Raw genomic sequence first — 19817 nt, 5'->3', positions numbered from 1 at the left:
TCTTTTAAAACCATTTATCAATTAATGGCCTTGTGGTTTTCCCATTTTATAGTACAACATATATCATAGGTATAGTAATGTTTTGTATATCTTATTGAGCAATCTAGCAATTCATTAAAATATTAGGTGGAAAGACCTCTAATTGTTCTCGAACAATTAGCCTACTAGTTGTTTTATCAACTGATATCACCATTCAGAAACAAACGCGTTTTTTCTTATTCAGTTAAATTCATGATTTGTAGACACATGTTCTTTATAATTAATACATATTCATATTTATATGTTATTGGTACATATTTCTCTAAAAAAAAACTAGTAGTTCGTGCTTTAAGTTAACTCTATGTATTAATTTTGGCACAAACAATAAATTAGAAAAACTTGCGTTTAAGTGCAATGTTTAATATTTTTCCAATCATAAGATAACATTGTTTTTCGAAATACCCAAAAAATGAGTTCCAGTCAAACACGTGAAAAAGAGAATTACGTTTTATTATAATTTTTACACTAAAAAAATCCATTAAAATGAATCTTTAGAGGTATTTAAATACATCATCATTCTTCTGTGCCTAAAATAAAGAGAACAAAGTTTTGTTGTAAACGTTTCATTTTTTAAAGTTTTTCTATCACATTTATCATTTTACTTTATCGATTTGATTTATTAAGGAGTTTAATAATATGCAATAATTTTTCCCCAAAAATACCATCACAATTAAATTATATTTTGATTTATATCATACCTCAGATGATATATCTTCATTTTTGCAAAGATATTTAGTTTCTGAATAAAATCGTATAAAAATCAAATCTTCAAAACTCATTGTACAGTGGACGCCTATCACTTTAATCTTAATTTTAGTCATCATTGCTCATTGGCTGTGTATCTATGACGTCATCCACGTGACCTTACTCCCTCAAATTTGCAAACAAATGAAAATATTCTCATTTGCTTTACATTTTACATTTGGAAATATACGGCGCATATCTGCTCTAGTGCGAGTTTAACAAGTTTTTCTTCAGATATTTATACTAAAAATGGTGCTTGAGCAAGCCTGCGCTCGATGTTTCTCAGTCAAAAAACCATCGGAAACACCTATATTTTGCTACAAAACATTAATTTATCAAAAAAGGTAGTCTTTATAAAGTCATTTCTTCATTACGATGTCAATGTGGTGATAACCTTCAACACCCTTTTTTCAATATGATTATGACTATCTTCCACCTTATTTTAAAGCTCGTTATAAAACGTTAGTAAAAAGTGCACAATACTGCTCATAGTAATTTTAACGTTGCGCGAGGCAGAAGAAGATACACGCAATTAACGAAAAAAAAATATTAGCAATGACATCACTTTTTTACGTAATCACAATAACAATACTCACTTTCTTGATAACAGATTGTTTGTTATCCAGTAAGGTAACCATCACGTTTGATGCCTGATGAAGGGTGAAGGAAAGACCAACAATGTTTGTCGACTTCTCAGATAAAGTCATATTTATATATGCATACCCTCGTTCAGTGCCCGGATAATAAAGTCCATTGGAAGACAACATCGCCTGGTATATAGATCCATTGTAAATAACACTGGATGACGTTGTAACGTTACCTATAGCTTGGCAAGCTGTAATGATAAAATGTTTGATTCTAGAAAAGAACGTTTTTGTTTTTAATTTGGAAACAATCATTAGAGCTATCCCTGTCCAATTATAGTTTAGTTGGAATAGTGTGATCCTTATGGCGAATATTCAAACTACCAAAAGGACAAGATTCAATACCGCAAAGCTGATAAACACACACAGCTGATGTAGCCTTAGCATAAATAAATCAAGATTGAAGACTATTTTTATTTACTTTGCAAATTGTTTTATAGACATCCCCTAACTATCCACTAGTCTAAAATATTTTACCGCAAGTGCTCAGATATACGCACATTTCACCCTCCCCCTTTTTTGGTATTAAAGACAACTTTGACATGTGATTTCGTCTGCTCAATGATCGAATTAATGCTGGACTCGATTTACTATAAACAAAGCTATGTGTTGATCTAAATGACCCACGCACATATGTAAATATTCTAATTTAGGTGTATCAGATATATCAACATTTTTATACGCTTCTGAGTCTGACTATGGAGAGGAAAAAAATGAATGCACCATTTGATTACCTCCGTTGTCGATGCTCTATAGACAACGAGTAGTTTGGTAATTTTTAAAATTATGAATAAGGCATCCATGATTTAATACTTTAAACTAATTTACTGATCAGCGTTTAGTTAACAAATCTTAATTGAAAACTTGTTTTGATTAATTTAATCAGTATTTATTTAAAAACTTGAATTCGAAACATGAAGCCTGTATTCCTGTTTACTGCATCAGGTGAAATCATTTAAGCATGATTCATGTTCACTGATAAAAAGAATAATTTACTATTCTATGGCACATCAAAATACCGACTCTGGAATAAGTTGTGGTCAAAATATATCGTTTTACGTTACCCAATAACATATTATTTGACATTAAAACTCTTAAATAGTCCTACTCTTATGACTGAATGTGGATAGTAGAAAAATGAATGCAGACAAATATATTATGAACGCATTTTTAATACCTTGTTTTAAACATTTTTAATTCTGTTTAGTTGGCCTGGAGATAAAAATACTGATATATAACGTTACATTACCCAAGTATGTAACAACACTACAAGTCGATTTTGTAACTTAAAGTTAAGTATATATCATAAATGACTATTTAAGCATGTTATCGCTCATTTAGTGAATATTAAAAAAAAATAATCATAAAACTAACAAGGATTCAACCTTAAACTGATGCAAAGTTCTTAGAATACAGTCGAGCTACATGCAAATCTACTCCAAAACCCTTTGGACCTTATTTGATATCAGCTCAACCGATATATCTGATCACCTAATGGTACTCAAAAATAATTTCTTTGTTAAATAAAAATGTACAGAATTTAAAGGCGGAGTCTATAATATCCAAAAAAGAAAAGAAATAAGAATAACAACTTATCAACTATTCGATTCAAAATGCCCAAAAAGAACAAGATATGTTAAATGTAGTATATATAATATGCCATATTAACTTACGTAATTCGCAAGCATGACCTCGAAATCCAGGCCAACATTTGGCACACAGCCCCGTGTCACGGTAGCATTGTTCACAATTCCAGGGACAAGGTCTCAAACACTGAGGATTTTTACCCACAGGACTGGGACAACCTTCATTGAATAAAACTGCATTATTAACCAAGACATTTAACAATAAACTTTCTTTCGCAACATTATTAAAAACACCAGCCACCCATGAGACACACAGTTCATTGCCTGAAACGGTAAATTACAGACAACACATTCTACGCTCTTAAAAAAAAATAGAAAAAAATAATAACAGACTTGCCACCATAGACCTCAACTTCACACAGGTCACCATAAGCCAAGTTTGAATACCCGGAAGGGTAGGTAACTCCAGGCAGACGTTCATTGTAAAAAATAACATATTGTCCATGATAAGGACAATCAATAGTCACGTGATCAGGAATGGTTTCTCTTGTGTGATTTGTATCGTGGTGACATAGGATTCCGTCAAGACGATTAGTAGAGTTCGAAATGTACAAGGAAAATCCTAGGAAAACTGCCGTATAGCCATTGTTTATTCCTTTAACAAAGACAGAGACATGGTTTTGATGTTCGTTGAATTCATAAACGGACGAAAAGCCAATATCTTTTGACTGCTTTCAAAAAGGGACAAACATCGATGATTACTGAATACAAATGACCAAAATATTATCAGAATGAAATTGTAATAATTACGTCTTCTTATCCTAAGGTGAAAAATCTAGTGCTGAAACGAATGTTCGAATATTCGCGAATGAATAGTAAATTTCTAATATTCGAATGTATATTTAGCATTCGAATATTCGATCACATGTTAAACACCCATATCAAGCACTGTAAACTATGCAGCATCGTGTTATTTCATTTTACTCGGAACAATAGTAAATATAAAGCCATCTATGACTGCCATGATTGGTAGAGTCTATTAATTAACCCAGTAATAGACTCTTCCGCCATGCGTGTTTACCTTGAAAGTAAAAGCAGGGTTTACATCGAACGAAGACAAACATTCTGGATTTTTCAATTCATGTCAGACGCTGAAGAAAAACATTGCTTAACTGTTTGAACGAGTGTGAGCTACGGAGAGTTAATATCGAAAGGTACATCGAAAGTTTTTTTTAAAAGATACCTCGATATAATTTTTTTTTTTTAAATAAACAGAACATTTCCGGAGTTATGAGCGTTATCAGTTTTCTGTTTAATACTCTATCAGACATGGCGAAAATAGTTGGACTGACTTACGAAGTTACGTATCGGTCTCATCCAGGAGTCAGGACTGCAGTATATTATTAAAGAAGTAATAAATCTTTTGATTGTAGTTGATGGGAATTTTTAAAAAATCAGTATATTATTATTTGCTTACAAATTATATGCGCACCCAATTCAATGGATATATATACTCATGCATTAAGTGTCAACTTCGAACTGACATGTTTAAGCAGTCTACACATACACCCACTTAGTAATACAATCTATCATATATGCTTAATACATTGTCTATGACGTCTACGAATATTCGAATACGAATCGAATAGCACTCACGAATATTCGAATACTGATTAATGGTATTTGTTTCAGCACTAGAAAAATCATTGATTTTATTTTCTTATTCTCGTTTTCTTCCATATTTTTCTCGGGGCAGAGTTTTCATTATTCGAGAAATCTAATAATTTCTTTTCTCTACCTAATTGGCAAACAAAGAGTTTAAGCACCAATTGACCCTTTGTCTCCCAGGTATTGTGATTGAAATGCTTGATATCGCTGCTCTTCTAAAATCATAAGCGACAAAGACTTTAAACTTTAACTGTTGTGTAAGGTTCACTTAGATTGTTCTCCAATCTATATAAACTGAAAAAGCTCGAGGTTTCCTTCTAGCATTTACTTTTCATGAAGGTTCTGTAGATTATTGAAGAAACATTTGCAATTTTTTGACCACAGGTCGTAGAGACATTAGACCGCTTGGGATTGAAGTGTCTTTATTAGCCAGTTAAAATAACATAACGACCAATGGTCAAGATAATGTGAAAATCTGAATTAGTGAATTTCCAAATGTATTTTGCTATCACCACTCCTTTCAAATCGTTAGAGGTAAAGACTTGAAACTTTTACCTATGTTTTTAATTGACTTTAAAAATATTACAATATATTACTAAGAAAATCACCTGATGTCTCCATTAAGTAGTCACTGATCCTTAACATTTCTCAATTTTGTTTAAAACATAACTTTTAAACAAAGCATTGTAGAGACATCGGACTTCTTGACATCAAACGTTTTACATTCCCAGCAGGCATTTCAACGTTGATTCAACGTTGAAACAACGTCATGCCTCAACGTTGAAATGACGTTGAATTTTGGTTGAATATGAAAGTTGAATGGACGTTGAAATTTTGACGTTGATTCAACGTTGATATCTGACGTTGTTTCAACGTTGATTTAACGTCTTCTGACGTTGTTACAACGTTTAAATTTAGTTGATATTTGGTTGAAATGCTACAACTGTTTGACCTTGAACACTGATTTTTTTTCGCTAATTGCAGTGAATCATTTTGCCTCAAATTATTTTATGAACAACATGACACCAGAACAAATATCATTAATCAATTTATTCAAGAGAGAAACAGTTAAATAAATTGAAAGTATCACTTAAAATCACTGATGGATAACCTAGCTCACATCTGTAGCCAGCTTTTCACAAAAACATTAGTTTAAGAAGATGAAAAAGAGTAAAATCATTAGTTCTGGTCAAGTGAACGTGAAAAACAGTCAATCTCTTCTCCTTCTTCCACCTCCTCCCACACGCTCCGGGGCATATTTTAGTAATTTAGCCAAATCTTCATTGAATTTTGATTCTGTATACTGTGTATGAGATGTCAATACAGTTTCTGAAACAGACATAAAGGTGCTTTATAATATATGTTCCTCTGTATATATTTTTTTCTTTACATAAAGACAATTCAAACAAAATTGGATCCTTTGATCTGCTCCAGTGGCTTTTTCCTTGCAGATCACGGGATCTAATTTCAATAAGATTGCCATAAAGATAACACACCATTTTTAAATAGATGTATACTGTAGATTCCTAATTAAACACAAGTAATTAATATCCATGTAAAATTGCCAAAAGCACATCTCGCGGATTTTATGATCTCCCTATTAATTTTTGGCAGGTGTAAATTTAATGAATATATATGATAAAAATTATGTGTTCTAGCAATTTGATGCATTAAATAATTGAATCGCAAAATGAAGTAATCATGAAAAATGAGGAATCTACAGTACTCTGCGTCTGCACCAACTAATCAAATTATGTTTTAATTGTTTCAATCTACATGTACTACAAATGAGAAATTTGACAGTAGTAAAAATCAGAAAACATTTTACCTTTTATAAGGAGGTAGAGTTGGGAGGAACCAAAAGCTTTCTTTCCCCGTTTTCCCTTCATGTTTAGACCAGCCATGTACGAGTTTGTCATAGTTCTGAAAATAAATTGAAATATGTCATACTTCAAATACTTAGTATTTCATATCACTCTGAATACAATGTCATACATTGATTTTTTCAATAAATGATCTTTAATTATTCAGTAACATCATTCTTTATTTACCTTAACATTGCTTTCTTCATGTGGTCAGTACCATCTGTACCTCCAATCTTTTGAAGCAAGAATTTCTGAAATGCAATTGTTCATTTTCATTCATACTTTGTAGTGTTACTGCAATATATAAATTTACATTCCAAATATTTTTTGCATGTAAAGTGTGTGAAAAGATACTGAAGTAATAAGACCGTAACACACAAACGGAACTCAAAGGTTAAAATGACGAGTTTAACCGTGACATAACAAACTTTGAACGCTGTAAAATGCAACGTCACAAGCGAGAATCAAAGTTCACGCTTGTGGCTGTTACAATGGCTATTCCATTAATTTGAATTTATCCTTAGAATAAAATAGAAATTTTGACATATAAATCACATTTGCAGACAAAGCAAGAAGTTAGAAAAATGTAAATATAAGCTTTAAATCATTATTTTTTGAAAGATATAGTCTCATAACTGCAGCGGTGTGTGCATACAAATTTTATAATGCGCATTTGTTATTTATGAAAATTTGTATGCACACACCGCTATTGTTATGATACAATATCTTTCATAAAATAATGATTCAATGCTCAAATGTATAATAAAGGAGCACATTATATTCATTCTATACACAATTTCTAATTTTAATTCTGCATTTCAGTCATTTTGTTTCATATCAAGAGAATAAAAAACCTGAGTCCAGCACCAAAGGTTTAATTTTTTTTGTAATAATTCCTGACTGTTAGAGAAAATCTTTGAGGGTTACTTCTTGTGATTTAACTTGAAGAATAATTCCCCTCATTTGATCAAGAATTTAGAGTTTATGTATATTCACCTCACCTCACCTAACCTCTTCTTGCCCGGTGGCACATAAGGCAGGCCCATTATGTATAGTATGTATATAAAAATACAACATAATTCTACACGAAACATGACAATTTACATCTATTTTCAATTACTTACAAAGCTGGCTTTAAAGTCCCTGTTTTCAAGTCTTCTGTCTAAGGCTTCAAATCCTTCTTCTGAGTCTATGGTAACAAGATCAACGTCTTCTGTATTTGAAGCTGTTGTTACTGGACTCTTAAGAAGGTCTCTTATTTCAACAAGAAGGTAGAGGACTCTTCTCTGAAATCCTGTGAAACAGAATATAACTAAGTATTAAACATTTAACACCCAAGGCATCATAAGCAAAAATTCTAGTCTCATAAAAGGTCCCTTGAATTGAAAATTTGTAACACATCTAACTGTACTCACTTTCTTCGGTCATGGGAAAGGAGTCTGTTGAGGACTGATTCTGCTTTCGCTTAGAAAGAGATGGAAGTGTTGGGGTGCTCTCTACACTTAACCTGCTACAAGGCCTATCATAGCTCCTGGAATGTTCAGATCCTTTGTTAAGTCTTTTTGGGCTTTCTCTTTGCAGGGTTGACCTTTCACTGCTTTGTGACATAGAGTGCCTTGACCTATTGTGATGCCTGTTGCTGCTTTTTGATCTTGAAAATCTTGAGCTGTTCAAAGAGTGAACAGGACTCCTGGACCTTGAGATTCGTGACCTTTGTGTTGAGCGAATTGGACTTCTGGATGTTGAAATTCTTGGCCTTTGTGTTGAGCGAATTGGACTTCTGGATGTTGAAATTCTGGGCCTTTGTGTTGAGCGAATTGGACTTCTGGATGTTGAAATTCTGGACCTTTGTGTTGAGCGAATTGGACTTCTGGATGTTGAAATTCTGGGCCTTTGTGTTGAGCGAATTGGACTTCTGGATGTTGAAATTCTGGGCCTTTGTGTTGAGCGAATTGGACTTCTGGATGTTGAAATTCTGGGCCTTTGTGTTGAGCGAATTGGACTTCTGGATGTTGAAATTCTGGACCTTTGTGTTGAGCGAATTGGACTTCTGGATGTTGAAATTCTGGACCTTTGTGTTGAGCGAATGGGACTTCTTGGTGACATCGACCTATTCATCGAGCTCTCCCGACTGTTTGAACTAGCCCAGGACTTGCTTGGTGTAATAGACCTGCTACGTCTGGTTTCCATTTCATCTCTAGTAGAAGGTGAAGGTGATCGAGACCTGGACGACTGAAGTGATGACTGGTCTTGGTTTTTTTTAGAAGAGATTTTTTGGGGTGGTTTTGGCGGCATAACTGGTGCTGAACTATAATATATCAAATTGTTGGAAAATGCTCCAAAAAAAAAAGGAATTACCATAATAAATTGTCCTCTTTTATATCTGGATATATATTTGCATAACAATATCTAACCTGCTACAGGTAACTTCTTCTGCATTTTTATTGATGAATTGTCTTCAGCAGAATCTAATTAAACAAAATTTATATATATTTCATTAATCAAAATATCAAAGTAAATAACAAATAAAAGAATCTTCAAGTTTGTAGATAAATTGCAAGCTCACCCATAATAAAGTCACTCATGACCTTCTTTTTTGGTTTCCTTTTCATGACTGGTTCTGAGTCACACTCAGATTCCACCGCTGTCGTCTCATCATAGTCCTCACATTCTCGATAGTCGTCTTTATTTAAAAGAAAAACAATGCATGAAGAGAAGGTACAATTGACTTGATGAGAAATGTATACAAAAAATTCTTTGTTAACTTTGTTGACTTCCCTACATTTTTTACATCTTCAAACATAAATTACTCGGTTCCTTATCAATAAATTAAGAAGTTACCTGATGAAAACTTGATCTTTATCAGATCAAATGAAAGCCATTTGTCAGCAGGTTTCTTGCATTCTTTGAGTGCAGATTTTGCATTTGATGTATTTGGCCATCTTATGCGATTTCCTTCAACCCATACACTGGGTATGGCAAGCTCCATCTCTTTTTTATCCTCTCTCCACACAGCTCTTACCCACTTCTTGTCCATCTTAATTTAAAAAATCAAAATTAAGCAAAATGCTTAAACATATTATGTTTTTCAATAAATAACATAGTTTGTTTTTTGTCATGAATGTCACAAGAAAAGAGTTCTTTGAGTTGTAATGTTTAAAAAAAAATTATTATCTGACATAAATTTTATTATAAAGTCACCAATTCAGTATTAAAGAAATTACAATTACCGGTAGAACTAATTTAGCAATATATATCTCTCTTTACAATACTTGATAGTGCTAAAAACCAACCTTATCCTAATATTGCCTTTCAATTCCATGCAGCAAAGGAAACAGCACATATTTCCCATCATAAGGCAAACATGCAACTTTTCTATCTATGTCATGCTTTCTGATTATTTTTTCCCGTCCATGCCTCTGCAATGTTGTGTTTTTCACAACGGCAACATTTATTAATTTGGATTCACATGGATTAATAAATAAATTTTCCAGTCTCTGTTGTGAAACAACTTTGCATATCAATTCTCCATTTTCTCTTTTTTCTTGCAAAAATGCAAACGACTGATCTTTTAAAAGTAAACAACTGTCTTTTCTTTTTGTGGAAAGATAGGTTGTTGAAACATTCATCCATGGTTTGACAGTAGTTCTTTCCAGTTCAAACAACCGTTTAGCAACTTGAGCAATAGGATTTTGTGCTTTCTTCACAAATTTCTTTAACTTTTGAAGATAGTTTTCAAATCTAAAGGCACTTAGTTCATTTAGTGAAACACCATAATTTTTAACATCATAACTTATGTGTACAAGAGAGTGAATGTTGTAGGTAGTAAATGTCTCTCCGTATATCTGGGGTGCTTTCTTGACAAAGTATTCAAGCAATTCTTTTGCATAATTCAGGTAGTGATTCCTAGAAGCATCTCTGGAGTCAAGTAATATTGACATGGCAACCGTTAGAGCTAGGAAATGTTGATACATTTGGTCATGCATTATGTTGCGGAAAATAAGTGGGCCAGTGTATAGAATGCATTGCCTGTACTCTGTTGCCTTCCATCGATCGAGAACCTCAAGCGAACGTGGCTGTCTTGCGAATTCTCGAGGCATTTTCCCATTCAGAGCAACAAGTTTGTCCGAAAGTAATTCTATTTGCAGATGGGATAGCTTGCACTCTCGTGGTCCTGATTTTAAAAACATCAAAATTCTTTTCATCACACCAAGACACACAAGATGCATATAATCAAGCGGAAACGATTTGATACAATCGATACCAATATCAACTAAAGGTGACCTCTTTAATTGATAATCAGTATACTGCAATTCATTGAAATCTTCTTTAGTTCTCTTTTCCGGCATATTCATGCCGTCTGGTTGTTAAAAAACAACACGTCCACGCCATACACCTTTAATTGTGCATCTATCGCATCCAAAGTATGCATTGTGTCCTTTAGTACATTTCAAAAATGACCTTGCAGGAGCATCACAAATAAATGAGTCAATGATCACAGCAACATGTTTATCATTCAATTGAAACCCAGTATTTTCAACATTACAAAGTTCTTCAACAAAGTCCAGCAAATACTCCTCAACTGAGTCTGGTTTCTTTGTTCCACAGAACAAAGCAACAATAAATGGTTCAAAACTATTGACACTGCATAGGATTGGCCAAAATTGTACCGAGGAAGACTTAAATAATGGTACTCCATCGATGTTAAATGAAAGTTTAATTGAGTTCTCATCTTCAAAATGATTTGGATGTAATGACACAGTTTTCGTAAGTCCTGATAGCAGCCCAAAATAATAATAATTGCCACCACATTTTCTAATGATATCAATACTTTGAGGTGTCTGAAGTAAAGTACGTGCATCTTTTGGTACTCTGTGGCCTTGCTTTCTAAAAATTTCAAGTATATGATTAATGCATGATCTAGTGCATTTAAACTTTGTAGCCCATTCTGCAATTTGTGATGGTAAACATTCCTCAGGCTCATTTTCATTATCTTCATCACTTGTTAAAACAACGGACATGGAAGAATCACTGTCATAATCTGCTGGTTCATTAATGTGCTGCTGTTGCTGATCTTCCCAAGAATCTGACTGCACAGAGGAGGTGTACCTTTCAGGAGTTGTCTGCTGGCCCCCAACTGCCTGCAGTTGATTTTCAACATCATTTTCACTGCTGCTTGATTGTGAAAGCGCATGAACAAATGTATTGTACCGTCTCCAGTTTCTGAGATAGGCCATGTCTTAAACAGAACAAAAAAATACATGCACGTGCAGCTAGTTTTTGTTTCTATTGTTTGTATTGATTAACCATTATAAATAATATCATCACTTTGAGTTAATATTAACATCATAATCATTACAAATATAAATACTTATATACTAGGCCTAAAGTACTGTCTTCAATACTGTGAATTGAATATGGACTGTTAGTGTTAAAGGATTTATTGTTTTCCTTTAAAGACCATCGAAGGTAAAAGATAAGATTATTACTTTCTATATACTGTATTACAAAACGGCTTCGATCAGTTGCCTGGGTACACTTATTGAGTATTAAAACTTGCATCGTTATGTTGGAGACCAAAGATCAACGACAACAATAAAATCCCAATTCTATTTATAGTTTCACTCTTCTGTTAACTTGTACGTAAATCGGAAATTCTCTTAGTTAACTCGTCCAAAGAGTCATTCGTGATACGTGTGAACTATCGTACATAACATTACTAACGTTAGTGGTGAAAAATAAAAATAAAAACACCACAAAAAACCCCAAAAACTTAAAGACATTTTCAAGGCTAACAATACTTTGATATTATTAGACTAATGTAAGTTAGAGATCGATCAATTTTTACATGCATTCTCTGTTCGTTAGTGGTGAATTCAAAAACACGCGCCATGCGGTTAAGCATTTTTTTTTAGCTTGGAAAAAAATAAAAACATTATACAACATGCATTATATAATTGAAAGAAACACTTACTTTACTATTTTAGAGGATGAAATCCAAAATGTCCTTGTATTAAAGGTCGATGTAGAATTTATAAATGCTGCTCCTCACGGTCTCAAGTTTGGAATGGCGTTCAAAATGGCTTCCCAGCTAGGATATCTTATCCCCAGCTGGACACTGGTTCTTTGTTTCAGTTGGCGCGGTAATTTGTTCGCGCCAGTAATTAATACTTGTCTGGCCAGCATGCGCTTTCAAGCTGAGCAGATATGGAGGATGTGCAATAGATCATGGGCTATCGCGCACCTTGCCGCATAATTTGTTTACATGCGCTAACTTTCGCCATAACTGAATTTATTTCACTATCAACAGTTTTATTCATTAACACTATATATATAAATGATTCATAAAGTTACTTAAATCATTTCAAGCTGTGTAGATATTTGGGGGGGGGGGGGGGGGGGTTTACAAGATCAATGCCTATCGTGCGCTTTCCGCATACATGTAAATTCTTTACATGTGCGATTTTTTGCCATCACTGATGATGTTTTTTCACTTTTTATGCCCACAAATTACAGAATTCAATAATTACACGAAATTATGAAAAATACAATTTTATAAATATATGTATGAGAAATTTGGTCGATATTGGTCAGAATATCTGACGTCTAACTAACGTTGAAAATTTGTCATGTTGATAACGTCTTTTTCTTCAACGTCGCACAACGTTGTATTTTGGTTGATCAACGTCGTCAACCATGATCAACGTATTTTCAACGTTGGTACGACGTCGTATGCCTGCTGGGTTGGTTAATTTGAAATATGCATAAAGGACAAAGATCAATTTGAATAAAAAAAAATAAGGCTAAATCCGTCTGACAATATTTCTTAATTTCATGCAGGGTAGATAATTCATAATTATTTTTTTTTGGAAATAATTTTCTTTAAACTTAAAAAAAAACAGGTTATAAATACCTGTAATTGTTAGAAACCAATTGGGGTTTTTACACTATCTTTTTACAAAACTTTATCATTTAATGTTACCAGATACCGTTTACCATACCCCATTGTACGTTATCGGTCCTAAAATAGATTACGACAAGTTCGATCCTGTGTATCTTTCCCAAATTAACCCACCATGTTATTTGTGTTGATGGTTTTGATATTGCACACTGTCCACTTGAGTAATGGCGTGACGTATATCGTCCATCAACTACTTTATCGCCAGCCATAAAAGGGCTGTATGGTGATGACAGCCAAGTTTGTTTCCTGTAACTCAGATTTTCCATATCTAAAATAAACACAAATAATAATAATAACTAGAGCAAAGCTCGTTGCAAAGCAACGAGTGGGTCTTCCGTTAATGTCGGAAGTAAAGCTGGAAGTTCCTGTAAGAAGCAGAGCTCTTAAACTAATAACAAGAGTAACTAAAATAAAAAGGTGAAAAAATCGAAGTATTCCTGGTACGACTTAACAAATTACGAATGATTTTAAGTATGTCTTAACAAAAACCATTCCGAATTCAAAAACGACTGAACAAAAGAAAATCCGAATGTGTTGAATCGCGACTTAGCAATTATTTTTGGTACGAGTTAATTTTGTTTTGAACATTACGCTATTTTTTAAACCAAGGACGCGGAAACAAAATTTCCGGAAAAATCTATTTTGAAACCTTAATATCTCTGTAATGCATCATCCGATACTTTTCATCTGTTCAAAACAATTAATTTTTTTTAAAAAATCACTTCTGGTTTTGACGGATAGTGACGGATTTTCATTTGCAACCTTATTGCAGAGATGACAAATTAATAGTAACGGAAAAATTTTAAGCCTTTATCTTTAAGATTTTTGGGGAAACGCCACGGTCACGAATAGCATTAATTTATAGTTTACAAAAGAAGAAAAAACCCACCAGATACGAATGCAAACCGTCAATCATTTGCTTAAAGGAGTATGAGACGTATTTGGAATAAAATTTTGGACATGATTTTGAGTAAAGATATACACTTTGCATCTTGTTGTTAGAAGTTTCACAAACTCTAGGTCTAAAAACCTGTTCTAATCTTTAGTTATTTGTCTCCGAACTTTGCTACGTGCCTGATGAATATTAATGTGATCCGCCATTTTTTATCGAGTGCGGGAAAAAACCTCGCATTGAAATCACGATGTAAGAACAGTTTGTTTACAACTGGAAATCACGTTTTTCATGTCTTGAATTTGATACTTCTAATATCAGATTCCGATATCCATTAATGTAGAACTATATAAATCGTTTATTATGTGTAATAAAATTGAGACACGATTTTAGCATCATTGACACGATAAACGGAGTAAATACCCCTCTTCCTTGGGAAAGGATGTACTGAGAGTGTTTATTTAATCTTTATTGAAAAATTCCTCTGAACGAAAATCTACCTGTGGATTATGACTTATTAAGTGAAGACACGGTACTTAATTCAACACAGTGGGCAAGAACTTGACTAGCTAGCAAAACCCCTACAAATTCATTATGGAAACTTAAATTTAATTCGGCTTTAATTCTATCAATTTACATGGTCTCCGATGACAGTCTTCCCTTTGTTCCTAACCTTGTTAGTCTGTCTCTTTTTTCTCTCGTAGCCAAATCTGTCAAAGTTAACGGTTTATCTATCTTTCTCGTCGTCGCCATTGTTGTTGATAGACCGGAGATGGATGTCACGTTTATGGCGGGGTTATTCTATTCTTTTGTATTTTTTACCGTGCGGGTAAAGAATTAAAATATTTTTTTTTTTGATTTTTTTTATGTTTGTTATGCGATTGACATATAAAGCGTAATTTGTGTGGAAGTCCTTTGTATAAGTAAAGAGATATAGCATATACTAGTAATCAGATCTTATTATTGTTATTCTCTACTAAAAAAAACGTCACATAGACGTTTACAATGTGACCCAAATTCAATAAAAAAAAATTAAAAATATTGTTATTGGTTAGAAATATGGCTTTATTATTGCGAACCAGTTAGAGGAAAAAGTAAACTAAATATGATGAACTAAACAAAAGAAGTTGAATTTTTAACGGAATAATTTTCGGTTTACTTTTTACGACAACCGACAGGTGTGATTGGTCAGCAGAGGATGCTCAACGCCTTCATATCACTTGATTCTACCATCATCTTTGTAGTTGTTCGTTGTTTTACTCATATTTTATACCTGTATATCCTTTGGACTTTTGGTTTTTAACACTGTTCGTTAAAAGTTCACTTCTTTTTAATATAATCAACTGTTGCCTTGCAACATACATTGGGGCCAAACACTACCTCCCTTCTTGGTACATGCCTAAATAAATGTGGAAAAAAACTAAAGTGAGATTATTTTCCACAAACGTTTTTTTAATTAGCTGGCCATTCCACATTTAGAAGGTATATTGTGAAAACATTAAAACATTAAGTTCGCGTGTCATCTTCTTTATGGCTATTCATATTATTTCAATGTGGTACAGGTTGATTAAACAGCAGTGCAATAAACGTTTTTGCATCTTTGATTTACTACAAGTTAGTTCTTAGTATCCAAGTAATGATCAAAAGACTTAACACACCCTTTTGTCCCAATCGGACGGGCTAGCCAATTTTCCATTATATCAAACTATTTCTAACGAGCGCATTTGTGTATTATTATGTAAAGATATTACATTTTGAAGTCTGTGCAAATGATCATGAATACATTGATTAGCATATAAGCACCTTTAGGGGTTGTAGAGTGATCGATGTAACATAAAAGGGAGACCACATACCTTGATATTTTTTCTAAGCTTAAAATATATCCTTTAATAAAAATCTATTTGTTTTTATGTTATTTCATTTTTTTGTATAAAAATATGATAAGATGTATTCCCGTACTAAATCGCTGAATTCTACATGTTCTAACATTGTAAAGGAAATAAATGGGTTATATTCATATTGAGCTACACTTGTGATAAAAATAATATTTCTGATGTATTTGGGTAAACTTGTGCATTAATTTTTTTCAACTTGATATTGAAAATAAAGCCACCGTTATACGGTGTCCATGAAATATATTATATACAATCTACCTTTATTTACACACAGTACCTTCTCCGATACATTGGTTAGACTTTTTAAGCGTTTTGTTTTATTTTACATTTTTGAAATCGTTTAATGTTTTTGGCTACCGAAGTCAGTACAGACTCGATGAATGTTTTAACGCACTGGTATTTATCTAGAATAATATTTATAATTTTATCAACATACACACAAGAGACTAGTGCTTTATATGACTATAACAAAAATTGAAAATATTCCGATTTTAGTAAACTGTAGAAAAGTTTGTAGAATTTCATGTAAGATGAAGTTTTTCAACGAAATATCTCATTCTGATAATCATGACAACCCATCTTTACAGCATCAGAACACGTATATATCTTCAAAGAAAGAAAACTACAGCCTCGTGATAACTGTAAAACGTGGAGATTTTTTCAGTGTGTACTTGATTTTGATTCGATATATACACATGATCTAAGGTGGTTCCACCTTCTGTTGTGAAAAACTTTACTATCTGGTTAAACCCGTTATTTTTCATAAAAGTTTGTATTGGTCCTTTCGTTTTGGTATCTTCGTTGAAATCTCCTAGGACAATGCAAGTCTCGCCTTGTAGTGTTACTGTGTCTACGAGAGATTTCAGAGAATGCAAAAACGTGGTTATGCTTAAAGTAGGCGGTCGGTAAACATTGACCAGTACTAGGCTCTTTTTTAAAAACTTGACAACAATGCTTTCTATGTTTTGGATCGAATGATGAATGATCTGTTTTTCATCATCATTTTCTTTGAGATAGAAAGCAACTCCGCCTCCTTTTGAATTGCGCAGCGAGTTCATTTGTTCATCGATGTTGCTATACGCTTGCATCCTTGTAAGATGGTGAAACTTAAAGCCATTTAGGTTTAGTTGAGTGGTGTCTTGATCAGGTTTCAACCATGTCTCTGTTAAACAAATTACGTCTGCCTTTGTAAATCGACTGTCGACCTCCATATGGCTAAAGTGTTTGTTCAAACTTTGAATGTTATGAAGTACAACTATTGTTCTGTTGGAGTCATTCTCAAAGGGCCCGTCAAGATCAAGCTTTGGCATGTCTTTCATGGCTGATTTAACATCTGGATCCGCATACAACTTTTTTATCAACTTTGTTTTGTCATTTGTTTCAATGAATAATCCGTTTTTTGATGTTACTCTTGTCAATGCCACATAAGCTTGACCTGGAGCAAATGTTCTGTCAAGGTTGACAACAACTTTTTCTACAGTCATACCTTGTACTTTGTGAGCTGTACAGGCCCATGAGAGTTTTAATGGAAATTGTTGTCTCACTATTGCTATCGATTTTCTAATAACGATTTCCTCTTGGATTCTCTCAATTAAAACCATGTTTCCATTTTTAGTTCGCTTTCCAGTTTGTTTTCCTACTTTTTGACTGTCAAAGATAACAGCTATTGCTTTAACGTTCGACTTGTCCGCCTCTGTATGTTCAAAGTGAGAAATGTATCCCATTACTCCATTAACTAAGCCATCTTTGACATCGGAGTTTCTTGTTAGCATGACACGAGCATTAACTGCAAGCAAGAGCGAGCTTGATAAACTGTCATTTTTGGTTTGGGATGGTTTATCTTTAAGGCAAAGTTTTCCTGAGGTTTTATCTTTTTGATGATCTTTTGCATCAATTTGTATGAAATCTTTGCATTTTTGTTTCAACATATTTAAGTTGTACGTGTTTACCTCATCATTAGTAGAGAAAACATGAAGGACATCTTCGGGACCTTCTCTGATGCAGTCATTTACTGTGTTTAATGTTTCGATTGCTAGAGGTTCTTCTAAAGTTCTTGTTCGCAGCAAATTCAAAGCTGTTGCGAAAGGGACATCATCACGCTGACGCATAATTTCATTCAATTCAACTTCGTGGAACAAATCTCGCCAAAAGTCAATGGGATATGATGCGTTATCATTGTAAAGTCTCTCGTCTTTTCTTTGTTTTACAGGTGGAAGTTGGAAAAAGTCACCAACAGCAATCACACTAACTCCTCCAAATGGATCTTTACATTTCTTGATTTGTACCAGTCTCTCATGAATGTAGAATAATAGCCTCTTGTATACCATCGATACTTCATCAATTACAAGAATCTGCAAGTCTGCCAATTTCATTCTGATTTCACTTAAAGATTGTTCTTTTAGTGGTTCGTATGGCAGAGACAAAAACTTTGTCAATGAAAAAACGCTATGAATTGTACTGCCACCAATGTTAAAAGCAGCTGTGCCAGTAAACGCTGTCAGCAAAACTGATAAGGATTCTGGTGATGATAAACTTCTAGAGAAAAGGCGTGATGCTTCGAAATTGATAGCTTTCACAATTTGGCTTTTTCCAGTACCTGCCCCACCAGTAAGAAATATATGAAATGGAGCTGGATTTTCATTGACAAGTGTTCTTATACACCAGTCTCTCACAAAGTAGAATACTTTCTGTTGGATTTTATTTAAGTTTTGCAATATGGTCAACATTTCTTCACTTGAGACACTGATTTGCTGTACATGATATAAGACATCAGGTTTGTGCAAGTCATTTTCTATGTCTGGAATTGTTTCGACAAATTCATCTGAGTTTTGGTGTTGAGACTTTATCATGACACATTCATCTCTATCACGTTCAGTTTCGGGACACAGATTTGCCCATGCATCCTCTGGTTCTCCAATGTTTTCATACGTTTCTTGAGCTTCATCTATGACATTTTCGTTTTCAGCAAAGTGAGCATGATTTGATTCCACAATGACTTTGACTGGTTTAACACATTTTGTGCTATGCAATTTCACAAATCCTTTTTCATAAAATGTCTCGTACAAATCGAACGATTCCGGTTTTAAATGTGACTCTTTCCGATATGGAAGAAAAAGCTGCAGTCGAGATTGATAAAATTTCTCTGGTGTTTTCTCTACACTAAATCTAGGATACCTCACAACTGCTTGTTTTGTTCTTGTTCTCTTTTGAACAAATCCCTTTGAATTTTGTAGTTCGAAGACGTTTTCGTTAACTCCTTTTGGAACTTGAGATTTGGCAAGTACGCGATAATCTGAACAGAACTCAGCTAAACACATGTTATTAAAGGCCCTGTTGTTTGGTCGGTTTTCATATCTTTCAACAATGTTTGTCATGAAAATGTCCTCATCGTCCTGTTCCCCTTCTAAATCGTCTTCTGGTTCCCGACGTTTTGGTTTCATTTGAGAAAGGGGTTTTGTCATGCGAGTAGGGTTTTCTCCAACTGGTATAAAGATTACTTTTCTTGAAGCTTCTTTCATTCTCA

General features: G+C 33.6%; 1 protein-coding gene and 1 pseudogene across 1 annotated transcript; both read right to left on the bottom strand.

The window, feature by feature from the left end:
* Positions 1-530: 530 nt before the first annotated feature.
* LOC128180555 (uncharacterized) overlaps positions 531-19817 on the bottom strand; it is a 51058-nt pseudogene continuing 31771 nt past the window's right edge.
* LOC128181888 (serine/threonine-protein kinase PRP4 homolog) lies at positions 5717-10329 on the bottom strand. Its single transcript, XM_052850453.1, has 9 exons — positions 9840-10329; positions 9388-9583; positions 9113-9229; positions 8961-9014; positions 7962-8849; positions 7671-7840; positions 6733-6797; positions 6510-6604; positions 5717-6010 (listed from the first exon to the last, which is right to left on the bottom strand). Exons 2-9 carry the CDS (start codon positions 9581-9583, stop codon positions 5892-5894), a joined length of 1704 nt encoding a protein of 567 aa, XP_052706413.1. The 5' UTR covers positions 9840-10329; the 3' UTR covers positions 5717-5891.

The sequence above is a fragment of the Crassostrea angulata genome, chromosome 4, assembly GCF_025612915.1.
Source record: "Crassostrea angulata isolate pt1a10 chromosome 4, ASM2561291v2, whole genome shotgun sequence".
Lineage (NCBI taxonomy): Eukaryota > Metazoa > Mollusca > Bivalvia > Ostreida > Ostreidae > Magallana > Magallana angulata.
The sequence above is the reverse complement of the archived record's forward strand: the minus strand, read 5'-3'. Positions and strand labels throughout refer to the sequence as shown.